A 23,225-nucleotide genomic window follows, 5' to 3' on the forward strand; every position below is an offset into this window, starting at 1 on the left:
ATCAAGTTGCAGCCCTACACTGGATGAATCTATATATAATTATTATGTTTTGGGGTATAGCAGACACTTAAAATCACACATTATATCTTGTTGGGGTGAATTTAGATGAGATAAGGCCACAAGTAACAACTATTTCTTTATTGGATTGATTATTTAAACTACAAAATATCAGAAAATAGTGAAAAATGTCCATCACAGTTCCACCTTCAAACTGCTTGTTTTGCTCAGCGCTCAACGATTTTACATTTACAATGATGTAAAATAGAAAAAACAACCTTTCTCACATTTGAGAAGTGGGAACCAGCAAATACTTGGCAAGTCTGCTCGATAAACGCCTCCAATGATTACTTGATTATTATCTAGACAATCTGAGCCGACTTATTGTTTCAGCGCTGAATGGCGGACTTATCGGTTTGTTTTCATTTTGTTTCATATCTAGCTGTGTGTGTTTGTGTGGGTGTGTTTGTAGATAGTGCGTCTCTCTGCTTTTAGTGCCACTGGCTCCAAAGTTGTACTCTGCCATATTGTTTTATGGAGGTCAACAATTCCTGAGGTGGTGCCTGAGCTGTGGGCCGGTTTTCCTGGCAAGCGACGAATGCGGGCCGCACCTCCGCCCGTTTCGTCGAGGTTAAGCCTTTACACACTCGACTGACTCCTAATAGTTGAGCAAATAGCTGCCCACAAGCCTGATACTGTACTCGCTGCCCGAAAGGGTCTTACTGGACTCAGCTGAATAAATAACTCCGATCCTAATATCGCCCTGCACGGCAGCTGGCTCATGTTTGTGTAATTACCGCCCGCTCGAGGGGGAGCCCGTGTGATATTAGACAGTTCCTAAGCTGCTTTAGGTGAGTTTCCCAGGCCCGGAGCAACAGTGCGATGTATGCATCACAGACATCTATACTGTTTATTGTTTTACCGCCGTATGCACGCTCGCTACCCTGCAAGCTGAGGAGCAACCCCGCTGTGAAGACTCAAAGCGACCCAATTATTTCAAACTTTAACCCAAAAACTTTGATTCCCCCTCCAGCTGAGGTGTCACGCTGAGAACTTCACCCCCCCCCCCCCCCCCCCCACCCTCTAGCCCCCTCAGAGCAACTCTGACAGGGCATTAAAGAGAAGCTATGAGCACATACGCAGGTATCAAATTGAGAGGAGTGGCCAGCTGGAAAATATGTGACCAGAGAGTGCAGCATCTCTTGGCTCCGGGCCCCTCGGCTTCGCCCTGTTCTCGGTCTGCAGGCTGTGAATTCTTCTGCTGGGGGGGGGGGCACAAGTGCTTCTGCAGCGTACTGACAGCAGAGAAGTAGTGATAGTGTGTGTTTGACGAGGCAGGAATACAAGGCATGGAGTGCAGAGCGCTCAATCAACATACAGACACCGCAGACGTGAAACTGTATGAGCCGCACATACCACAGGAGGGTTATTACAGGCAGGAATCCTGTGTGTGTGTGTGTGTGTGTGTGTGTGTGTGTGTGTGTGTGTGTGTGTGTGTGTGTGTGTGTGTGTGTGTGTGTGTGTGCATGTGTGTGTGTGTGTGCATGTGTGTGTGTGTGTGTGTGCATTGAAGCTATTTTCACACATGCAGGTTTAAGCAGCAATAGGCCATCACCCCACAACTCCCCTTTTATAAAACTCTCCCTGTACAAGCCTGGATCAAGTGTGTGTGTGTGTGTGTGTGTGTGTGTTTGTGAGGCCTAATTTTTTTTGTTTGAGCACAAACTGTGTTCGAGCTGCAGCACATACCACAAGAAAATGCCTGCCAGCGTGCGAGTTTACACAGCAGCCAGCCGCAGCCCTTTGTCATTGTCAGCGAGGATGATTTACACTGGAAAACCAACACTTGAAGCACCAAAAGAGGCCGATGAAACGAGATGATGCGAAGGCGTGGATACGGCTGCTCTGTCTGGTTGTCTTGGAAGGCCCGGCGCGCTCACCTGCTGGGTCCCCCCCCCTTCTGAAACCAGGATTTGTGTACTCTCTGAACTGCGCTCGCAAACTTTTTTGGAGATGTTTTAAAGGCGACACAGTAAATGTTTTGTCCCTCGACTTCTTTCCAAGCTTTTGCATCTCAGCTCCAATCACATCTGCCAATTCACTCTGCTGTCTCTCCTCCGTCTCGCAGAAACTCGTCAAATACTTGAGGAGGGTTGGCTGCACGCAAACACACACACACACACACATGTACGCACAAACACACACAGAGCCCAGTTGTGCAAAAAGCAACTAAAGGGGGCGCCACAATGTTGACACCAACTCCTCATCTGTTAGGGTTACACTAAGAGTTCCCTAATGCACCTACTGGCAGCATTTTTCGCTTGTAAATCTATGAAACAACTCGCTCCCTCCGCTTCCAAATGGAAAACTGGAATAATAAATATATCTGGCCTCATTTTCTCTCCTCAGGTGTTTTTTTTCAGACCTGCCTCCCTGCTAATCAGCTGCTTTATGTAACAGAGCAACAAGGTCATGTGTAAGGAGCACCTTTGAACTCATATCTCCCTTTGCCAACATTGCGTCATGTGTCCCTTGTGGCCTGTCTGACAGAGAGTGAGAGGTAGCGAGAGAGAGGAGGGAAGGCTGAACAGGTGATCTGAAGTTGCTGTGCTCACCAGTATTGCTCTGACAGCTGTGTTTACACAGCGGCTGATAGACACCATTTGAGAAATCTACATGGGGGATAATTGGGGGAAGTTGAGGCCATGTTCACAACGAAGCAGCATCTGATCAATCTTGATGTGACAAATTCTGCTATTAAATTTTAAAAAAAAGATTAAATGAATGAAGTGTCAAGGTGCAGAAGTGTTACTCTGATTAGTTTAAGGCATTTTCTCTCCTAAACTAGGATGAGCACAAGAAGTGATATTGCCATGCCAGCAGACAAAGTAAACAAGAGTGCAGGCAGTGACACCAGTATGATAAGCACTGGTGGTGAGGATAAGATGCAGTGTGCAGCTTCAAGGCGCATGTTTACACACACTCCCTTCAGAGGCCGTTTGTAAACAACTACAACCCGTTTTGTAAAGAAGTGTCAAGGTGAATACCAAAATCTCAACTATACAAAAAGGTATGAGGCGTGCAGCAGCTACGCCGCAGACACAAAGTATGTAAACTTGGCCTGCTGAGCTTTAATAGTTTTCAAATAATCCTTGCATACTACCCCAAAACACAGGAATGAGACATGTCCCGATCTGCAGTGCGTCTCTGCAGCCACTGCCACGTTTCTCTTCCCGTGCGGAGCCTCATACAGTATTGAGTGTGTGTATGCATGCGTGAGAGCGTGCATGAGTGTGTTTTTAGGACTTTTTTTTTTTGTTGGGTGCTGCTTACTTTTGCACTGCAGGTCCACCATGGCCTGGTACCACTCGTCCTGGTCCTCTTCGTTCTCTGCGGCGATGGCGAAACTCTCTGCCCGAGTGTAGAGCACGATCATGTGTTTGTTCTTGGAGTCGGCCCGCTTGTTGATGTTGAAGCAGGTCTCCAGCGCCACCGCTTTCTTCGGGACGGGGGCCTTGCCGCGGAATTTCTTCTCGCTCTCGTAGTACTCCAAGCGGGCCGGGCCACGCTCCGAGGCGGCCCGGAGCACGAAGTACCGCCGGTGCATGGACTTCTGCTTGCGGAGGTAGCCACTCTTCCTCACGTCCTCCAAGCACTGGTTTTCGCATACTTGGCTCTCCATGACACCCCAGTATCTCCTTTATTTCTCCAGTCCACAACTTGTTTTGTTTTTTTCTTCTTTCTTTCTCTTGTATTTCTGCAAGTTTTAGCGAGGTAATTCAAACATCCCCCGACTCTGCTCCCCTCCCTCTCTCCCACATCAACGCAGGCATGTGAGAGGGGAGGCAGGGGTCGTGCTTAGGGAAGTCCTGGAGGTTATACCCGAATTATGAGAAGTGCTTATTGGCGGGTTGCAGATAGTACTTAGTTTCCTTCTTCTTTCGGTTGTTTTCTCTCTCCTCCGGACGACTCACACGGAGAAGCACATGCGGAGCTCCCCCTACTATCCACTACTACTACTACTACTGCTTCTGCCGAGTGTTTCCAAGCGCTGTCTGAGCGGTTTAATCCCATTTACTGCACATCACAGAGTACAGAGCCCATCCTGCTGCACACTGTCTGTCTGTCTGTCTGTCTGTTTGTTTGTGTGTCAGTCAGTCTGTCCCCCCACCCCTGCCCTGCTCGGCTCTGGTCCTGTAGCTGTAGTGAGGAGCGGAGCGGAGCAGCTACCGAGGAGGAGCAGGACTGTCACTCACCGCTGTACTAGTACTCTGGAACACGGGGCGTTCACGGACACTGCCAGAGCTCAGAGAACAGAGCTCCGCACTGGAGTTTGCATTCCAGTGCCTTGTGGTCAGGTTTAGTAATAATAAATAAAGATACACTACTTCATAGCATTTATACTTCATACTTAAAAAGTAGGAATTGCATAGAGGATTAGTAGAAAATGCTATAATAAAAAAAACATAAATAAGTAAAATCTTAACTAGAAACTGAACTCAAACTGGGTCCATTTATTTATTTTTGTTTGTGCAAGTCTAACAGATACTGTATTTTTCTTGTCTTTTCTTAATATGGCAAGGTATTAGATTTCAATTGTATACTGCATCGTGCAACGTATTGGGAATACACTGTAAACACACAGTTACATAAAAGTATGTAAACTATAGTAATGTATGTAGATAGATAGATAGATAGATAGATAGATAGATAGATAGATAGATAGATAGATAGATAGATAGATAGATAGATAGATAGATTACAGCAGCCACTTAACGTAAATCAAAATACAAAAACAATGAGTTAGGTAAATGAAACAAATCCAATTAAAGGCTCAATTATACAAAATAAACGACTAACTCATATTTTAAAAAATAGAATAACTAAAAATAGAACAGAGACTGGAAATATAACAATGACTATAATATACTATTTACTATAGTATATTATATACTGTCTAATGGTGTTAAAATGCTGGATGCTGGTATATAAACAGATCAAATAAAATAATTTAGTAAAACGCAGTTGAAATCATATAAAATATGGCTTTATAGGATGATTCTTGACAAATACTGTACATTCATTAACACTTAAAAATGCCCTTATATATAATTATAACTGCAATATAGTTTGTTATGAACCATTTATATAAAATGTTCATATGCTGCTTATTAATCCTAAATAGGGGGCTAAAAGTAAAGTGTTGCCATGCCATCAGGAAGGAGATAAATGAATAATTACTATAGTGGATATAATAAAGTTTGTCAGTTTGTGTATCAAAATGCTTTAAAAATATCAGACTATTGAGTAGTATGAAATCTCCCCAAATTCCACATTATTCTCTAAAAAACAGAGGTGAAAGTTTGCAGTTAATTACATCCAACCAATTGATTCACAGTGAATCTACAGCCTGTGGGCCCCTGACGGTATTAGTCATTTACTGCAGTAATTGAAAAGTTGCTTTTGAAGTTTATTTCTAATTTAATTTACAAAATATTTCCTTTTTTCGCCCTTTGTCTTGTTTATCTTATCTGATTCGTGTGCTGCTGTAATGTGTGGATTTCAGTACAGCCTGACTCATTCAGTGCATGTTCTGATTTATGTCATTTGAGGTGCATTCATTTATTTCCCACCGCACATGAAGGCAGCATGAGCTCCAGAGTGTGTTGCAGGGATGTCAGTGTTGAGTCCATCCTGTTCCATTTATTGTTAAAAAAGAAATCCCCTTCTCCCCTTTATGAACATGTAAATATTTGATCACAGCTTTTTCTCCTTAAACCACCTCTGTGCAGATTCAAACATTTCCCATATAAAATCTTTAATTAACACAGTAGAAGGTCGCGTCATAAAAACAACGAAAATCCTCCAAAATCATGGTGAACTCATTTGGGGAAGCAGTCGTTTTTTATTGCAATTACTGATTCCTAAAGACTGAATAAGCTGCTGTAATTAGACAGAAGAAGAATTTCCAGATGTGTCTACACACTGTATGGCTGAGCAGATAAATCCCCATCGTGATAAATTTCACTGAATAACACATAGTTTTTATACATATACACATTTTAGATTAGCGTGTGAATTTTAAAGCGCAATAAATCATTCAGATGACTCATAACAGTCATTCTGATGGCGGTGAAGGGTTTCTATCTTCGTAGTGTATGCTTATGCAGTATGTATGTTGTTATGCAATATGCATCCAAAAGTAACCTTGTGCACGAGGTCAGGGAAAACTGGATGCCCTGCGCCCCCTGCTGTTTAATTAAATCACTGCAGCCACTCTCAACACACTCAAGAAGTGGTTGGTGATTTTGGTGACACATTTTCTTAAGAATTAATATAAAAGAATAAACACAAGAAGAAACCGACTTAAAAAGCAACAAACTGATTTTATGAACATGAATACTTGTCATTACAAAGACGTTACATGAATCTCTCACTTTTTTTCTCTCTTTTTGGCAAAAATATTAAAAGGAAATAAACTTTTGCCTCCAAATCAACTGAAAAAAAAACAAAGAAAAGAAACAGCATTTTGGTCCGGTACATGAAGCCATGACGTTTTTTGTTTTATTTAATACACGTTTAAAGTTGTTCTGAAATTGCTTTTACATTCAGTAGCATCTCCTTTTTAGCCCTCTAAGCGCATGCAGCCTGAGAGTGGAAAATGTACATTATCCTTCAAAAAAGGAAAAACCTGACAAAAAACAGTGACGATGCAAACATGTTCCACACACACACACACACACACACCCCACTACAGAGAAAAGCCTGTTTTTATCTTTTTTTTCATACGCATCAGGAGGCTGTTAAGGCGGTTATAACCATCTGTAGAAACTCGTGATGCTGGGTCGGAGTTTTCGGCTTTTCCTTTGGACGACTGAAAGACTTGAGAGTTTTAAAGCAGGAGACAACGCTGACGGATTTACTGTTTCTTCTTCTTCTTTTTTTTTTCTTTTGCAGTTTAAAGCAGGAGATGAACGCAAAAGTAGCAGCAGCAGCAACGTTGTGGTGTGATATACGTGTGAGTTTCTCCAAAAATTTTAGAGGCGTCGTTTTAACTCTTGACTCCCACAGAGCCCTGAGGTGGCATCTACTGGCACACAAACACCTTCAGACGTGACGTCACATGGTACAAACACAGCAGGCTCCCATACAGACACGCTGAAATTTCATCATAATTACATTCATGCCTTTTTTTCTTTTTTTTCACCTCCTTCCACACACACACACACACACACACAAAAACACGTAAACACAGACAAAAAAAGGAGAAGGGGGAGTTAAGGGTGGGAGGTGTAAGGGGTTCTGCATGGGCGTCCAAAACCCTCCTCCTCCTCCTCCTCCTCCTCCTCTGAGGGTGAAAATACTCCAGAGGCATTGAAATGGCAGCGACTCCTCAAGTTCACTTCTCCCTCCTCGGTTCCCAGAGATGGATGGGAGGGTGGAGGAGTGAGGAGAGGGAGGGGGGGGGGGGGGCTCGACGGGGGTATCAGATGAAAGGGTTTCGCGACGTCCCTCGACTGGGGTAAACATTCCCCTGAAAGAAAGAGAGAGAGAGAAAGAAAAAAAGAGAGGCAGGGTGAGAAAGAGATGGGAAGACTTTACTACACTTCCTGTATTTTAGTAGGGAAAAGACAGCTGACAAAAAATACAAATCAGCCCCCCCTTTTTATCCCCCCCTGTGCTCAATGCTCAAGTGCCACTTGGTGCTCCTTGTTTGCCAGGCAGTGAACGGGGGTACTCACTGTAAACGGGTTCACCGACATAGGACGAGGGACTTTGGGCTGAGAGTCGGACGCAGGGAAAGAGGCAAAACCTGAAAGATATGTGACATGACAGGAAAAAAACATGTTAAGGCTTTCATTTGTATGTTGAATATATGAACAGAGAGGCAGTCATATTCCTTATTTACTGTCATTTAAAATCCTTTTTTTATTCCTCTTTATTTTTGGCTTTGGCTTTCTTAAATGGGTCAGGTCGCTGATGTGTAGAACAAACCTAAATTATGAAGATACTGTCTCATAAAAAAAACTTTATGTGAAGAAATATTTGACCAAAAGTCAAATATATTATAGCTATAGGAGCAAGAAGGTTTAATAGTTAACCTGGAAAGAAAAAGCTTCACTTGTTATGCGATTTAGGACAGACTGAAGACCATTTTATGTTTTATTGCACATTATATGACACCTTTTGGTAAAACGGCCTACATCTGTGCTGACTGAATCCGGTCGGATCCATAAAGAAAACTTTATGTGTCGATCTTCGGACAGTTGCTCATTTGCACTGTTGTCTTATATGTAAGTATTTATGTTTCGCCATGGCAACAATGTTTTTTGGTGGCCATGTAAATAAACTTGACCCTACTTTGTAATGACATGTTACAAGAGGCGTTTATCATGGTAGAAAACTGAAATAAACATAAGATTGAAAAGTATTTATATTGTCAAAATATTTTACCCATTTTTTATCACTCAGAGATAGGGCCAGACACAACAACGTGCTGACACAAATTCCAGTACACAAAATATCGTACGATGGCAAATAAAACCACAAAAATAACTTCACCATTGGCTTCCTGGTTATTGGCTGACTCATGAGGAAATGCATTCTGGGCAGCAGGTGCTGGAAACGAGGCGGACGGCGGGAAAACTGAGGTGGGCGAGGTGACAAACGCACTGGAATCACCTGGAGAGTACGCACACACACACACACACACACACACACAGAGTCAGATCAGACAGACATAATAAATCTCGAAAAAAAAAAAAGATAAAAACTGTTGTTTGAGTATAATAATATAATATATAATTGTGTTCATTATATATTATTACTACTGATTTCTGTGTGCACTGATTTATTATTTTTTAATATTAATTTAAAACTACTGATTAATTTGTCAATAATTTCTTTGCATCAAATGTCTAGTCTATGAATTGTCAAAAAAGTGACAAAGTTGTAAGAGGCCTTATCCACATGTTTGATGTAAAATGATGTATGGCACACAAATGCAGCAACTGTTTACCAAGCAATTAAGCAACTTAAATGATTTATCAGTTATCAAAATTCTTTGGAAATTCATCATTTTCTGGTGATCTTCTAATAAATGCAAATTATTTAAATATCAAAACATATATTTTTTATTTTACATTTATATTATGTAATTTTTGTGTATTTTTGTACTTTATATACATAATCTGGAACATGTAACTCTAAACAGTCAATCCTAAAACACAAAACATTGTCTAATAAATCAAAAGATTGATGATAAATTTGTAATTTTCATCATTTTCTAATCATATCAAATGCATTACATGACATTAAAAGTCTTAAAGATCATAAGAGAAATGATACAAAGCTTGTGTTGACAGAAACCTTTCCCACGTGTTGAAAAACTTGCAGACAGATGTCGCAGCGTTTCATCTGAAGGACCCTGAACATGAGTCTCACCTCCTGATGAGCTGCTGAAGGGGTTACTGGGGGAGAGGGCAACGGGCTGCTGGGAAGCTGAGCTGGAGCTGGAGCTGGAACTGAATGGGTTTGGGAAATCTGAGACACACAGAGAGGGGAGGGAGGGAGGGCAGACGGAGAGATAATTCACAGTGTTCGGGGTTAACTGGGTACATTCTTGGCTATTCAGACCAACACCGCTCTGAGTCACACGGATACATCGTAATTAGACGAGTTGGACGGCTTTCAAGATGAAAGAACTACGTGTGAACACGGTGCAGGTCTGCAGGAGGGATCAATGTGGTTCATGCCAGCTACCTACTTGCAAAGGTTTGGGAGCTGGAGACTGTATCGACACCGGGGGAACTGGGGGAAAAGTAGAAAAACAAGAGGGTCGATCAGATCAGAATGTGACCTTTAAAGGGCTCCATGCTGAAGAAATTAAAAAAAAAAAAAGATCAACAAAAGCTGAAATGGCAAGATTGAATTTTTCTACCTGGCAGGAGTAGAGCTGGATGACAACCTGCTGCCAAAGAGGGTGCTGTACTGCGGAGGGCCAGCAGGTGGAGCTGCAAACAAGCATTTCACACACAGACCACAACATCACCTCAGGGCTCTAATCAGCCTAATTTAAGAGATCAAGTGCCACTATTACCTTGAAGTGCGAGGAGACAGAGACAGGTCAAATGGCTGATCTTAAGCATGTAAGTCATGAGAGAACAAAAGCATTGCAAATACGTTGAATAAAATATCGTTTCTGTGTTCAACTTGATATTATTCAAAGTGGGCCGGGGCAGAAAATCAATAACCTCTGCACTCTGCCAGGCAAGAGGAGGCTGTGATGAAGGAAGGAAAACAACAAAGCCTCTTGTAGCAAGCTTGAGGGCTCCTCACATGAATCCTGTGCATTAGACAAATCCAGCTGTTTTAAAAGCAAGTCGGAAACATGTCAACAAGATCCTTTGAATCAGACTGTGCACGATCTGGAGCACAATGAGCATAGTTCAGCCTTGGCATTTGGAGTAAGGATGTTATGCAACCTAGCTGAGCTGGCCGTGACAATCTGGATCACACGCACACTCAAACTCTGCCTCTGTGTCTATCTTTTACCCAGCGGTGGAGGAAGTAGGTCCTTTAGTGAAACACTAAGTAGCAATACAACAATGTCAAACATGCAGAAGTATCACCATTAAAAGTACTTCTTCTGCAGATAAATGGTCCATGATACTCATATATCGTTAAGCATTTAACTGTTGTAGCTGGTCGAATGAAGCTAGTGTGAACCACTTTGTATATAGTTTCATAGGTAGTTGAATCCAGCAGTTCACAGCCGAGGGGTCAGACTCCCTCCTAATTGGTCAGAGGATAAATCTAAGTTCCTGTAGTGGGAAAGCAGCTTAAGGCGTTGTGTAAATTGGGGTAGGAACAAAGAAAAAACATTCACATTCATATTTATTCTCTAATGTGTGGGGCTTTAAAAAAAAAAAAAAGAAAGGATATTTTAACCATTTTGGGCCTCATTTATTTAAATGAGACCATGGGAGAGGTTTTTAACTATTTTGGGCCTCATTTATTTAAATGTAAATAATTCCCTTTTGAATTTTAGTAAAAGTATTAAGTGTTTTTCATACCTGCCGGCGACGGGTCAGAGAAGACGCTGTCCAGGTGTGACACCGCAGCGTACCTGTCCATGGGGTTGGAGCCGCTGCCCGGCGTTGTCGCCGTCTGGCCGACACCAGAGGCGTGCTGATGCTGCTGGGACAGAGACTGGGGCAGATGCTGCTGCTGAGGATGGTTCAGACCTCCAAAGTCCACGCTTAGAGACTTGGGGAAGGCTCTGAAGGGCCCCGTGGCCCCCGAGGCCGACACTGTACGACCTGAGAGAATGAAAACAAGACTGAGCCTCAGTGCAAAGACAGCAGCTCAGAGGCTCATGTGCTGCATTCAAGTGCACTTCACAAATTAGAGCTTTTAAACCTGTGGGGCCAAAACCACTTAATTTTTAAGTTATTTTTAAAAGTATGATTGCAACTCCCCAAAGTCAGTTTAAGGCCATGAAAACTAAAATAAACTCAGTATTGAAGTGGTAAAATAAAATACTATATTAATCTGTTACTTAGTTTTGTGCTTCAAATGGTTTTAAACAATGAAAAAAAGCAAATAAAACGTGAAAAAGTTGCATTATAAAGTAAAGTTGAAACATTGGAAACAATGCGTGACAAAACAATCTGCCCTCATAGTCATTTAGTAATTATTCTGGCACTTTCAATCATATCACATGATCTTCATCAGTGACAGAGTTTGCACCATTTTTTTTTTCTGAACAGCAGCAAACTCCACCTGCTGATGAAGGTCATGTAATATGATCGAAAGCTCCAGAAGAGCAACTAAATGGATCTTGAAGTGAGAGTGTTTTGTACATTCTTAATCAGATCAATTCATGGACATTAATCTGAATATGCTTCACATATTATATGTCATGTACCAATGTAGAAATTATATTATCATCATCCATACAGCCAAATGTTGTTTAATGAAAAAAGAGGATATGCTAACTCATGCTATGCTAACATCTCCATGCTATGAGGGTAGTCAAATTAAAGATTAGTTTAGCTTTTCAATGACAAAGTTTGTATTTATTTATTCATTTTATTTCTCAGGGACAGTGCATCTTAATAAATATTAGTGTAAATATGCCAGAATTAGGCAGAAGGCTTTTCATCCATAGTCCCTAAACGGGTGTGAAGTTGGCAGCCTGAAATCAGTCTGAAATCTGTACTTTCATCTAACCGTGGTTAAGCATGAACAAAAAAAAATTCAAAAAACTGTAGCAACAGCAGGCCACAATATTATTGGACAGTTTTCAAAGCACAAATCACGTGAATACAACTGGGAGACAGTAACAAAGGCAGGATATTAGCATGGTTAGCATCTTTGCAGGTAGCAAGCTTTCCACAAACGTTAGCCACAAAGCATGCTAGTATAAACTGCCAGCAAATGAATTTAAATGGGGCTTGGTTCAGAAAACAGCAGCAAGTTTTCTTCTGTCAGATAAGGACTGAAAAAAAGAGTCCAGACTAGACTAGACTTGACCTGATTATATGCAGCTATAAAGCATGCAAAACACAAGCTGCATGCTTTGGGGATATGATCATACACTCCTTCACAGTTTTGAGATACGGCCTATCTTTGCAAACATACCTGAACTTCCTGGAATACTTGTTTACGACGCTAATGTGCATCGTGGGATTACAGCTGTGCCCTACATAGTTTTGAAGTGCTTCAATGCCAACGTGGTGTGAAATATCGGTGTCCCTCTACTGACGGGGGCAGATACGGGCTATAAATAGCAATACTTTAAACTTGTTTTTTTCTCTGAGGGAACAGTGTCTGTGCATCTTTCCTTGACCCTCCCAGCCTTCAGATCTGTGCTTTGAAGTGGGCAACCTGAGTGATGAAGAAAAATATCGACCCCACTTGTAGCATGTGACACCGGTCAGCTATAACTCAGATGGCCAAATGAATGAAGAGTGCCATTTGTTTTTCCTCAAACTAAATCCATGTGCATGTGAGGGGGCATGGGCAGCACCAGAGAGGCCTGCAGGTCGGCCATCTATTATGAATGATATAGCGTAGAGAAGCTTATCGATCTCAGCCATACAGCACACACTCAAACCCATCGGTTGGTGCCGTGTCTTACCTAAAGTGAAGTGGTTTTTGAAAGAGCTACTGGCTACGAGGTCGGAGACAGAGAGGAAAGCGAGGTGAGACAGAGACAGAAAGAGACAGGGAGAATTGGAGAAAACAGAAGAGAGGAAAAAGTGTCACTGACGTCATATGAAACTGTTGTCTCTGCTGTCATCTGTGGCCAGCTGAGCAGTCTGTTGAATTCTGCTATTCATGAAAAGCAGTGTGCTACGATGATGACATGGATGCATTTTTAACCAATGCAGTGCTGTAAAATGATGACGGACAGCTGAAGGATAGGATCATAGGTTTTAAAGTGTGTCAAAACAACAGTCAGGTGTCCATATTAACACCGAAAGAGGTTTTCCTCGCTGTAATCATTCCTCCTGTTCACACTGACTATTAAAATGCACTTTCAGTGTAAGTGGTAGGGGGTCATTTTGTGCAAAAATGCGTTTAAAGTTGATGTGAAGCTTATTTGAGTCCTTAATCAGTCTGAGTTAGTCACATCGAGTGGATATCTGCCACTTTTACAGTCTTTTTAGCATCAAATCCCCTCTTTGTGTTTCCTTGGACAGTGCTTCCCTGTTGAGATGCGGTGGACTTAGGACTTCGGCACTAAAAAGACTGTAACGTTGAAAGATATTTACTTGATTTGACTCATTTGGACGTTTAAAGCTTCATATTAGCTTTCAGATCAACTTTTAAGTGCATTTTTGAACAGAGGGAGACTTGTGGATTTTGGTTCCCATCACTTACATTGTAAGTGCATTATGAAGGGATCCTCTAATGGTCCAGTATGAACAGGAGGACTGATTACAGCAAGAAAAAGCTCTGTTAATTTGGGCACCTTTACTGAACTCCTATCTCTTTGTCCTTCCCAGAATGACACATAGAGCCAACAGTATCATTGGTGAGAATCAGTGAAAATACCGTACAGTATGTGCCGGACAATCTGGGCAACATGGTACCAACATGCACTGCCAAACTTTCCAGCCCACATCATTTCTGGATAGAAGAATGATTAAACATTGTTCAAAAGGTTGAAGTATCCATCCTTTTTACACAAGAATACATGTAGGCACGTCTCCTTCCTTAGAGCACAATCAGATGCAACTGGAAGAGAAACTTGGCTCACAAATATCTCAAAACATTGTGGCAGCTAATCAGTCAATTAGTTTGTTACATCGTCAATATGTGTCAGTCATCAGCTTCTACAATGTATGCCTTAATTAACTAGCACTAAATTGGCAAAGCTCTTTCCAGTATTAGCTGAAATCAGTTTAAAGGTTAAGTCTGCCAAAGAAATGTCAACAAATCCCATGCAAAGCCTGTCTGTTGCAACCTCAGGCACATTTGTACCTACTGAAGGTGTAAACCTTTGAAAAAGTAGATAGTTTCTTTAAAAAAAGGAAAAGTTAATTCATAAAACAGCTGGGCACTGTAGTTTTTAGCAAATGTTATTAAATCATTAGTAAATAGCGCATTTGTTAGGGACTACTTTTATCTGTGGATTAACACACATTGCACTAAGAAGTACTCAGAGCTGCAAGACAGTGTATTTGGGATCGACTCAAAATAAACTACAGTACCCATGTTAATTGTAATAAAGGAACAGGTCACACAATGTAACAGTGTGGCTCATTTACTTTTAGATTTAGCAATGCTAGCAATACTTGTAAGTGTCAGTTCATTATTGGTTTTGGTTTTTTTGTGATATTTGTTGACAGTGAAGATCTGAAAAATATAAATCATCACCCAACTGGAGGACTTTTAAACAGGAGTTTTTAGCATCCTCTCAAATGTATGTGGCACAGTTATTGTAAATCAAGCTAATCAAACTGACGCTGTGACCTTTTTGAACATTGCTTACTCGCCCACAGATTCTCTGAGAATGGAAGACGACATCACCATCACCATCCCATAAACTTGGGTTAGATGAAGAAATGCCACATCTCAAAACTAAATCTCAATCTGAATGATGCATTTTATAGCTAAATAGAGACCAGGAAGCAATCGAAAGTGAGGCATTCGGCGGGGGGGCAGACCTGAGGGCCGTGGGAGGGCAGGGAAGGAGGGGGCGTGGCTCTGACCTCCCAGCGCTGATGACAGGGAGCCCGGGCGCTGTCTTTCTATCCCGCAAAGGGTGGGATCTGTATCCAAGAGAGAAACAATTTACCAAAACTTAAACTTTAATCAGAATCATTCCAAAAATATCAACCCGATAGAGATCAACCTCGGACCTTTCAGAGGTGGGTCTCTGAAGCTTTGGGAGCGCGAGGGCCGAGCGGTGAACACGTCTGTTCGCATGTCGGCAGGTGAGATGGCGGGGGCTCGATCCCATGGCGGCAGCTGGGACTGAGGCTAGTGGAGAGGAGATAGATTGATAGAGAGAGCGAAAGAGAGAGAGAGAGAGAGAGAGAGAGCAGATGGGAAATAGAAAGAGAGACACAAAGGCAGAAGAAGTCAGGCTCTTTCATAGTTTCTCAATAATTCATAAGCAGCAGCTTTGATGCCGAGGCTACCTGGCCCTCTCACTGTCCGACCCATCAGTCTCTGTCTACCCGCCGCAGTGAGGAGGGGAATTCAGGTTGTTCTTCACCTTCTATTCCCTTTTTCTTTTTTGACAGTCTTTGAACTACTTCTCCTTTCACTTCCTCTTTTTCTACCACACCTACCCAGTTTCTCTCTTGAATCCTCATCCTCTCGCTTTCACTCCCCTGCCTTCATCTCCATCACTCTCTCGCTCCATTACATGCACAATCAGTCCACATTTAGCCGCTCACCAGCGTCCTCATGGACCTGGCGTTGGGTGGCATGTTATGGGGTGGAACCTGGTTGGCTAATGGACCATGAGAAGGGGGTACAGCCTGGACCCCGGGGCTCCAAGGACCCTCCACGTCCCTCCGGTTCTTACTTTTGGAAAAATGCCTGAAAAAGACAAGATATAAAGGGAGTGATTTGTTGGACTCATAAAGATCACACGTTAAACATAACATTTATTTACTTATAAAACATGAAACTGGTTTTATATCCACACACTGAAAGGAGATATTATCCTCCAGTAGGCATCTGTGTTTCACAAACAACTGCAACAGTGGATGTCTAATTTTGGAACAAACGTCATTAGTTGTTGTTTGGATCTAATTTTGTCCTGGTATGCCCTTTCACTTCCAGAGCTGCAATACTAAGTCAGTTAATCTTTAAATCCAATAAAAAAAACATTAATGTGTAACTATTTATATAATTGATTTATCTTATAAATTGATTCTTCAAGTAAAAAATGCCAACACAAGACAAGAGTCTACTGCCGTGCTAGATAATCTGTTTACATTGTTCACCATCATAGTTTAATGTTTGCACGCTAACATAAGCTTGAACACCTTCAATCATACAGGGCAGGTTAGCTGAACAAGCTCTTATACAGTTGGAGATGCACCGATATCTGATACAGGCTCAAATAGCTGGATCGGGTATCGGTGACAATAGGCTGATCTGGTATCGCTTTCGCATTATTTTAATAGATAACAATTCAGTAAATTTATATCTATGTATTTATTCATTATATTCTGTTTTACAAAGCTAGGAGAGCGATGTTTAGGTCAAGCCTGATGTTGCCTTACACATTAAAAAATGATCCCAGTCTCTTCTACACAGTGGGGCAAACGGCTTAGTAATCAAACAATGGTATAGGATTGGTACTTGATATTTGCTGATACCCAAAACCCAGTTATCAATATCCGAATTTGAAAAAGTCGAATTGTTGCATCACTATTTATAGTCCAATGAAACCAGAATGGAAAACAAGGACGGACACATCAATGAAACAGAAACAGACCATTTGCGACAATTTAGTTTGGTAAGGCTTGGTTAGTTTTACGGCCTTAGGTCATAAAGTATAGGACAGATTGAAAGTTGACTTGATGATGGCGCCGAATGAAAAATTGAGAGATTCAGTTTATCCTGAGGGGGATGTGAATGTTTGTACCAAAATTAATTGCAATCCATTCAATAGCTGTCAAAACATTTCACTCAAAACCACTAATGTGGCGCTTGAGGGAATGTCAGGGCGTCACAAAAGTCAGGAGGCTTCATCCTCTTTAGAATATGAATATTTGTGGTAAATTTCATGGGAATTAATCCAATAGTTGTTGAGATTTCAGTGTGGACCAACAGATAAACTGACATTTCCATAGAGTCATGTTGATATCATAGCTAAAAATCACCAGCTCCAGCTTGTCAAACTGAACTTTTCGCTGCTTTTCTTCATCTTATATTACAGTAAACTGAATATTTGGAGTTTTGGACAATTTGTCAGGAAACACAGGTGACGTTAGCTTAGATTCTGAGAACTTGTGACTATTTTATGACATTTTATAGGTCAAATGATTGGTAGATTGGTTGATTCATTATGTTTACCAGCAGTATGTAGCTGATTAAACCAAAAACTCACCATTTCTTCTTCTCATATTTGTCCTGGAGGAACTCTTTGAACTTCTGAGAGTCCTTCATGTCGGAGCAGGCGTCTGTCTTTGGGTCAAACACACACAGCCAAGTCCTCCTCCCAACCTGAACACACACACACACACACAAATCTCATTACGTGAGCATAAAATCAAACCATATTGCTGTTTTTTGTTTGACATTTTAGCTCAGGAGATATCTCACAAACACAAACAGATTTTTCTCATCAGTGATTCATCTCCAACGCAAAAGGCAGAGTGCAGAAAATATTACTGCCTATGAATCATGATCACTCTTCATAGGATGAGGAGGAGGAGGAGGAGGAGGAGGTGGAGGAGAAGCTGGACGACACACACCTCTACCTCTCCTCACATTACATACTTGACATACGCACGCACACATATCATGGCCAACATTGGAATAAAGAGCACTCATCTTGATAGCCTTAATGTAACACTTCACCCTTTATGTGTGTGATATAGGCAAGGGGTGAGTGGATAAGGAAGAGGAAGAGGAGGAGGAGGAGGTAATGGACGGAGGTTTGGGTGGGACCAACAATGTTTGTTCTTTTGTTTCTTGGCACCGTGTGAGCCAGGCAGAAGCATTCCTCCAATCAAAAAAAAAAAAAAACCCAGACCGCAAAGACTGGTTCATATTTTACATGAGAACCAGAACCTGGATCTAAAACTGCAACTAATATAAAATAATTAAACACATCACACACAGAAACACAATGACCTCAGATGGGTTTTGGGTTATATTATACTCACTTCGTTGCCATGGTTCTGGAGGAATTCCACTTCCTGTTGGGAGAAGGTTGTCATGGAGATAGACTTGACTCTATGGGGAGGGTTGAGGCCTCTCCTGGGACACAAGACGAGAGAGATGGACTTGAGCGATCAAAGAAGAGGCAGTAAAATGAGGTGATGTGTTGTCATTCCTCGCCTCTAAGGGCAGACGTGGGGGGGGGGGGGGGGGCAGAGCAGGTGGGAGGGGGAGATATATCTGACAGGTGACTGTGGATTTAAAGGCATGTAATTGCTGTGAAAAAGGTGCCACACACATACACACACACACACACACACACTGACCGTGACAGAGCAACCTTTTAATTGTCTCCATGCTATATATATGTGTGTGTGTTGGAGTGAGGGGGGGTGGGGGGTGACAAAGTGGGACACTGCTGCACATGTGCAAGATTGCGCAATATAAAGTGCTGAAACCGCCTTCCTGTGGAGTGTAATTGGCTGAACATGCAGTACAAAATGTGACACACACACACACACACACACACACACGCCCACACTGGAGATGAGCCTGGAGAGAAAGAGAGAGGAGAAAAAAAGAGAGAGAGAGGAGAGGAGAGGTGAGTGTCAAACCTGCACCATGACGAAATGAAACGTAACTCATAGCTGGAAATTGACCAACTAGCGGTCTGTCGATTATGAGGCTGTTGGAAGACACGCATGAGAGAGAGATAGAGAGATAGAGAGAGAGAGAGAGAGAGAGAGAGAGAGAGAGAGAGAGAGAGAGAGAGAGAGAGAGAGAGAGAGAGAGAGAGAGAGGGGAAGACACTGCGTAAATTAATTTGTGCACACATCCTCGGGCTATTGCACCAGCACTCCCCTGCAAGAAAAAAAATTACATAAAAATAACAAGACTATAAATCTGTCCCTGAGTGGTGCATGCATGGTGCAATCTCTGGGCCTGACACTTTTTACTCTACAGCTCCACTGATGCTGTTATTGACCGTAAAAAACCCCACAACTCACAGCATTCCGGAGCACGACGTGCACACGAAGCTGCCCACCGTGATGTCGGTGTAAGTCACCCCGGGCTGGCTGCACTCGAAGCAGTGTTTGTTTACTCCAGACTGGGCCAGCTCACGGACCTTGCGGGCGCAGATCTCCTGGTTGTCCCGGTGCTTTCGGTTCGACATTGTAATCCTCCCGGTTGCGGTGCCTGACAGGCGGGTCAGGCAGGCTCAGTGTAAACCCTCTGCTTCCCTCCTCCTGGGTCTCCTCCGTTCACTGCGCCCGCATTATGGAAAACGCTTTTTTATGCGGCTTCAGCGCCCGATGCGAGGCAGCACAGAGAGGAGAGGCACGTCAAGTCAGACAGAAACAGCTGCACACAAACCGGAAAACTGCAGATCTGTTTCAGAGTAAAAGCGAATGACAGTTTAAACCTGTGGTTTCCAACCTAAGGGTCGCGCCCTTATGAGGGGTCGCGAGATGATACAGGACAGGATAGGATTAAGATTTTAAAAGATTAAGATTTTAAAATGTGTTTTTGTTGTGATTGTTTTTGTCATAATTTCTTCTAATTTCTGCTTTATTTCTTGTGTATTTCTGTATTTTACCTCCTCGAGCCTCTAAAACGAAATCACATAAGGTTACAATAAGGTTATTCAGTTATTCAATTAGTCGATCTATCTAAACTATTTGCATAACCACAAATAATCATTTTTTTAAGCAAAAATGTTTTTTTTTAAATAGTCTGGTTTTATCTTCTCAGATGTGATGATTAGTTGGTTTTAATTTGTCTAATTGATGATGATAAATATCTTCGGGTTTTGGACTGTTAGTCAAACAAAACCAGACATCTGAGGATGTTATTTTGGACTGTGGGGAACTTTAACAGATATATAACCAATGATGAACCGATGAATCAAGACAATAATCTGTCATTTAACTGGTAGAGTTAAGTGAGGAGGGGTCCCTGGTTGACTTTGCTTCATTTTAAGGGGTCACGGGTCCAAAAGGTTAGGAACCACTGCCATAGACAATGGTCACTATATTACTTTTAGGTTGCCTGTTTCTTTAAAGGATTTGTTCCAATAAAGCTTCTGGTTATTTCATCAAATCTGTTAGTAGGTCAAAGTATTTCGGAGCTTCTCTGTGTATATTCTGTAAATCAGTTATTTGATCAAGGTGAACAAAAAATAGAGAATGCATTACTTTCAAATGTTCTTTTTTAGGTCAAAATGTGTCACTTTGGAAACAGCAAAAAGAAAACAATTTTATCACAGTGAGGGCTGAATTGAGGGAAACTGGACTTGGTTGTAGATACTTGAAGACATTTAGTCTCTCTTTAAAGGGACTTCTTCACTTCAGTGACTGGTACAACACCACTTATCCCCCACCTACAATGCCATCCTTTCATCCCTTCCCAGAAGACTTAACAACCATTCACATATGGCCTCATGTGACAACTCCAACAACTGTCATTTCAACAGCCAGGAGCACTAAACGAACCAGTGGTATCAATGAACTTAATAATGACCCCACAGAGGTTAAATACTTGGGACTCCCCACCAGTCACAAAGGACTGAAGAAGTCCCTTGAATGTGAGGCGAAATGTCCAGCTGCCCTTAATTCAGCCATCCTTGCATAACCATGACCTGGATAATTGAGAATCTTCACAGACAATTTTATTACAAGGTCCATTTAGTAGCATTTCTTGGGCTTTTCATCATGTCACATGCTCTTCATCAGCATGGAGTTTCCCCTGTTGTCATGGACTTTTAGATGTTCAAGTTAAGAAACGTCTCAGCCATGTTTACAGAAAAGTCAAGTGCAGAAGATCATGTGACACGATTGAAAGCTTCAGAGCAGCTATTAATGGATCTTGAATGTGTTTGTTTGTGTTTGTTTGTTTGTTTGTTTGTTTGTTTGTTTGTTTATTCATAAAGGCTTGTTTGATTATTAACAGATAAACTTGCCTAAAATAGGCTTATCTTGGCCTGTTTACACTCAGAACAGGCTGCCTTAAATCTTGATTACCAACCAAGCAAAGTAGCTAACTGCCCTAGATTCTCTGACTCTCAATGGCCCTGAAGAAAGTTTTATAAGCTAGGCAGCAAATCATTTGATTAACTAGCAAATTCATTTGTTTAATTAGTAAGTAAAACGCAACACTACTAAATAACTAAATAAACTGAAATAATTAGGGCCTTCAGGTGGTCTCTGTATTTGTACGTAATCTTGAGGCCTTGTCTTGTAGCTCCTGTGTCAAAATCTGTAATACTTTTAATACTTCAGTTGATATTTTAAGGAACACACAGTTAACCTGGGGCAGGTGAATTTCTGAGCAAGATGCATTGAGAGAATGTGTGTAATTTGGGATCCTAACAGGCAAATCTGGTGTAATATTGTCGATTTACAGCATAGTTGATATATTTTTTTTAAATTACTGGGTGCCTTACACACTTAAATCATAAACCAGGTCAGTACTGAGCTGTTGAAAGCCACTCTTTAGGAGGAAAGCGATATTAATCATATATTTTGTCACATATTTTCTTATTTCTGTCGGTTTCTGTCAGACAGCCCTTTATATTGAAAAGCCTACCGGCAGTACTACCTTGCCTTGTGCAAAGCTCAACACTTGGACAAAAGCGTAGGGGATCTCCTGTCAACGACAAATAAGAACCTGTCGAGCAGCCAAGTTTGGCATCGTCCTACAAGCGCTTTTCTTCTCCTTCCAGTATAAACAGTCTGTCCTGATTGTCTCCTTCTGCTGCGCTCTTTAGTTGCGCCATTTACGCACACGCCCCCGTTTTCTTGGCGCAGCGCTCCGCTCCTGACGCTCCGGTGCGCTCTGGAAAGGGGACACATTTTTTTAAGAAACACAGCTGAGGACAGCTGGAGAATATATTTATTTATCTATATATTTATTTAAAATGCTTAAAAGTGAGCTGAGTTCCAGTTTGTTTTTGGAGCACATGTTAGTTTTTCCTTTTTAAATCTGTTCTTGTCCATAAAATAATATTCCCACGCTGACCAGAACTTTGATGAACAGCACAAATTTTAACACGGGCAATTAGCAAGCTCTTCGTCATGCTTAAATCTGTGAACTATTTGTTTTGATGAAGCAGCTTAGCAACACAACAGAACAAACTACGCCCTTTCTGTGACGTCTGTAAAGAACAATTATAACACGGGCAGATTTCAGTCACTGACACAATGACAGAAAAAAAGTCCAGTCCAGTGGTCAGTGAAGGCATCACATCACATCAGCCTCTGACAGACAGACTGCTTCAGGGGGGAAACCGATCACCTCCAAAGTGAAGGCAGAAAAACATCTAAACAGACACATTGTTTTGACATAAACCAGCCAGTGACTGCTTCTGGTCAGCAGGGGGCGCCACACACGTCGATAGATAGATAGATAGATAGATAGATAGATAGATAGATAGATAGATAGATAGATAGATAGATAGATAGATAGATAGATAGATAGATAGATAGATAGATAGATAGATAGATAGATAGATAGATAGATAGATAGATAGATAGATAGATAGATAGATAGATTGATTGATTGATTGATTGATTGATTGATTGATAGATAGTAACTTTGTCTGTGCATTTGAGCAGAAACACATTATGAGATGAGCAGAGACAGGCAGGCCTGTTAAGTTGCTGTAATTACACTTCCCTGCTCAGCAGCTGACCACAGGCTTCTGTGTGTGATTACAGCAGCCTGTGATGATGACAAAGTGCAGATTACTTTACTGTTGCCCAACACGCTGAAATGAGGTGATTTGTCTTTATGACCTGTAAATTATGGAAGCACTTTTCTGCCAGGAACAAACAACTCATGGTATGTACAATTTTGACAACACTGTGAAT

At 41.7% G+C, this 23,225-nt stretch overlaps 3 protein-coding genes across 7 annotated transcripts in view; 1 reads left to right on the forward strand and 2 right to left on the reverse strand.

Annotated features, from left to right (window-relative positions):
• si:ch73-335l21.1 (insulin receptor substrate 1-B) overlaps positions 1 to 4,185 on the reverse strand; it is a 50,203-nt gene extending 46,018 nt beyond the window's left edge. Inside the window, exon 1 of the mRNA XM_062444292.1 lies at positions 3,331 to 4,185. Coding sequence (XP_062300276.1) covers positions 3,331 to 3,679 — 349 coding nt within the window. The 5' untranslated portion in view covers positions 3,680 to 4,185. The remainder of the gene's footprint in view (positions 1 to 3,330) is intronic.
• The window catches only part of acap1 (ArfGAP with coiled-coil, ankyrin repeat and PH domains 1), a 479,281-nt gene that overhangs the window by 433,863 nt on the left and 22,193 nt on the right, over positions 1 to 23,225 (forward strand). The window lies entirely within an intron of this gene.
• On the reverse strand, positions 6,364 to 22,081 carry agfg2 (ArfGAP with FG repeats 2). 5 transcript variants are annotated; one of them, XM_062445090.1, is made up of 14 exons: positions 21,955 to 22,081; positions 18,363 to 18,456; positions 17,582 to 17,697; positions 15,915 to 16,059; positions 15,372 to 15,492; positions 15,177 to 15,281; positions 13,142 to 13,174; positions 11,073 to 11,318; positions 9,938 to 10,010; positions 9,764 to 9,807; positions 9,367 to 9,540; positions 8,560 to 8,679; positions 7,740 to 7,810; positions 6,364 to 7,531 (listed from the first exon to the last, which is right to left on the reverse strand). In XM_062445090.1, the coding sequence occupies exons 2-14, from the start codon at positions 18,414 to 18,416 to the stop codon at positions 7,484 to 7,486; spliced, it is 1,350 nt and encodes a 449-aa protein (XP_062301074.1). In that variant the 5' UTR covers positions 18,417 to 18,456; positions 21,955 to 22,081; the 3' UTR covers positions 6,364 to 7,483. The 5 variants fall into 5 exon arrangements, with proteins under 5 accessions (XP_062301074.1, XP_062301073.1, XP_062301071.1 ...); XM_062445089.1 differs by lacking the exon at positions 21,955 to 22,081 and adding an exon at positions 19,365 to 19,746 and having other exon boundaries at positions 9,442 to 9,540; XM_062445087.1 differs by lacking the exon at positions 21,955 to 22,081 and adding an exon at positions 19,365 to 19,746.

This window comes from Scomber scombrus, chromosome 23 (assembly GCF_963691925.1).
Source record: "Scomber scombrus chromosome 23, fScoSco1.1, whole genome shotgun sequence".
In the NCBI taxonomy this organism is placed as follows: domain Eukaryota; kingdom Metazoa; phylum Chordata; class Actinopteri; order Scombriformes; family Scombridae; genus Scomber; species Scomber scombrus.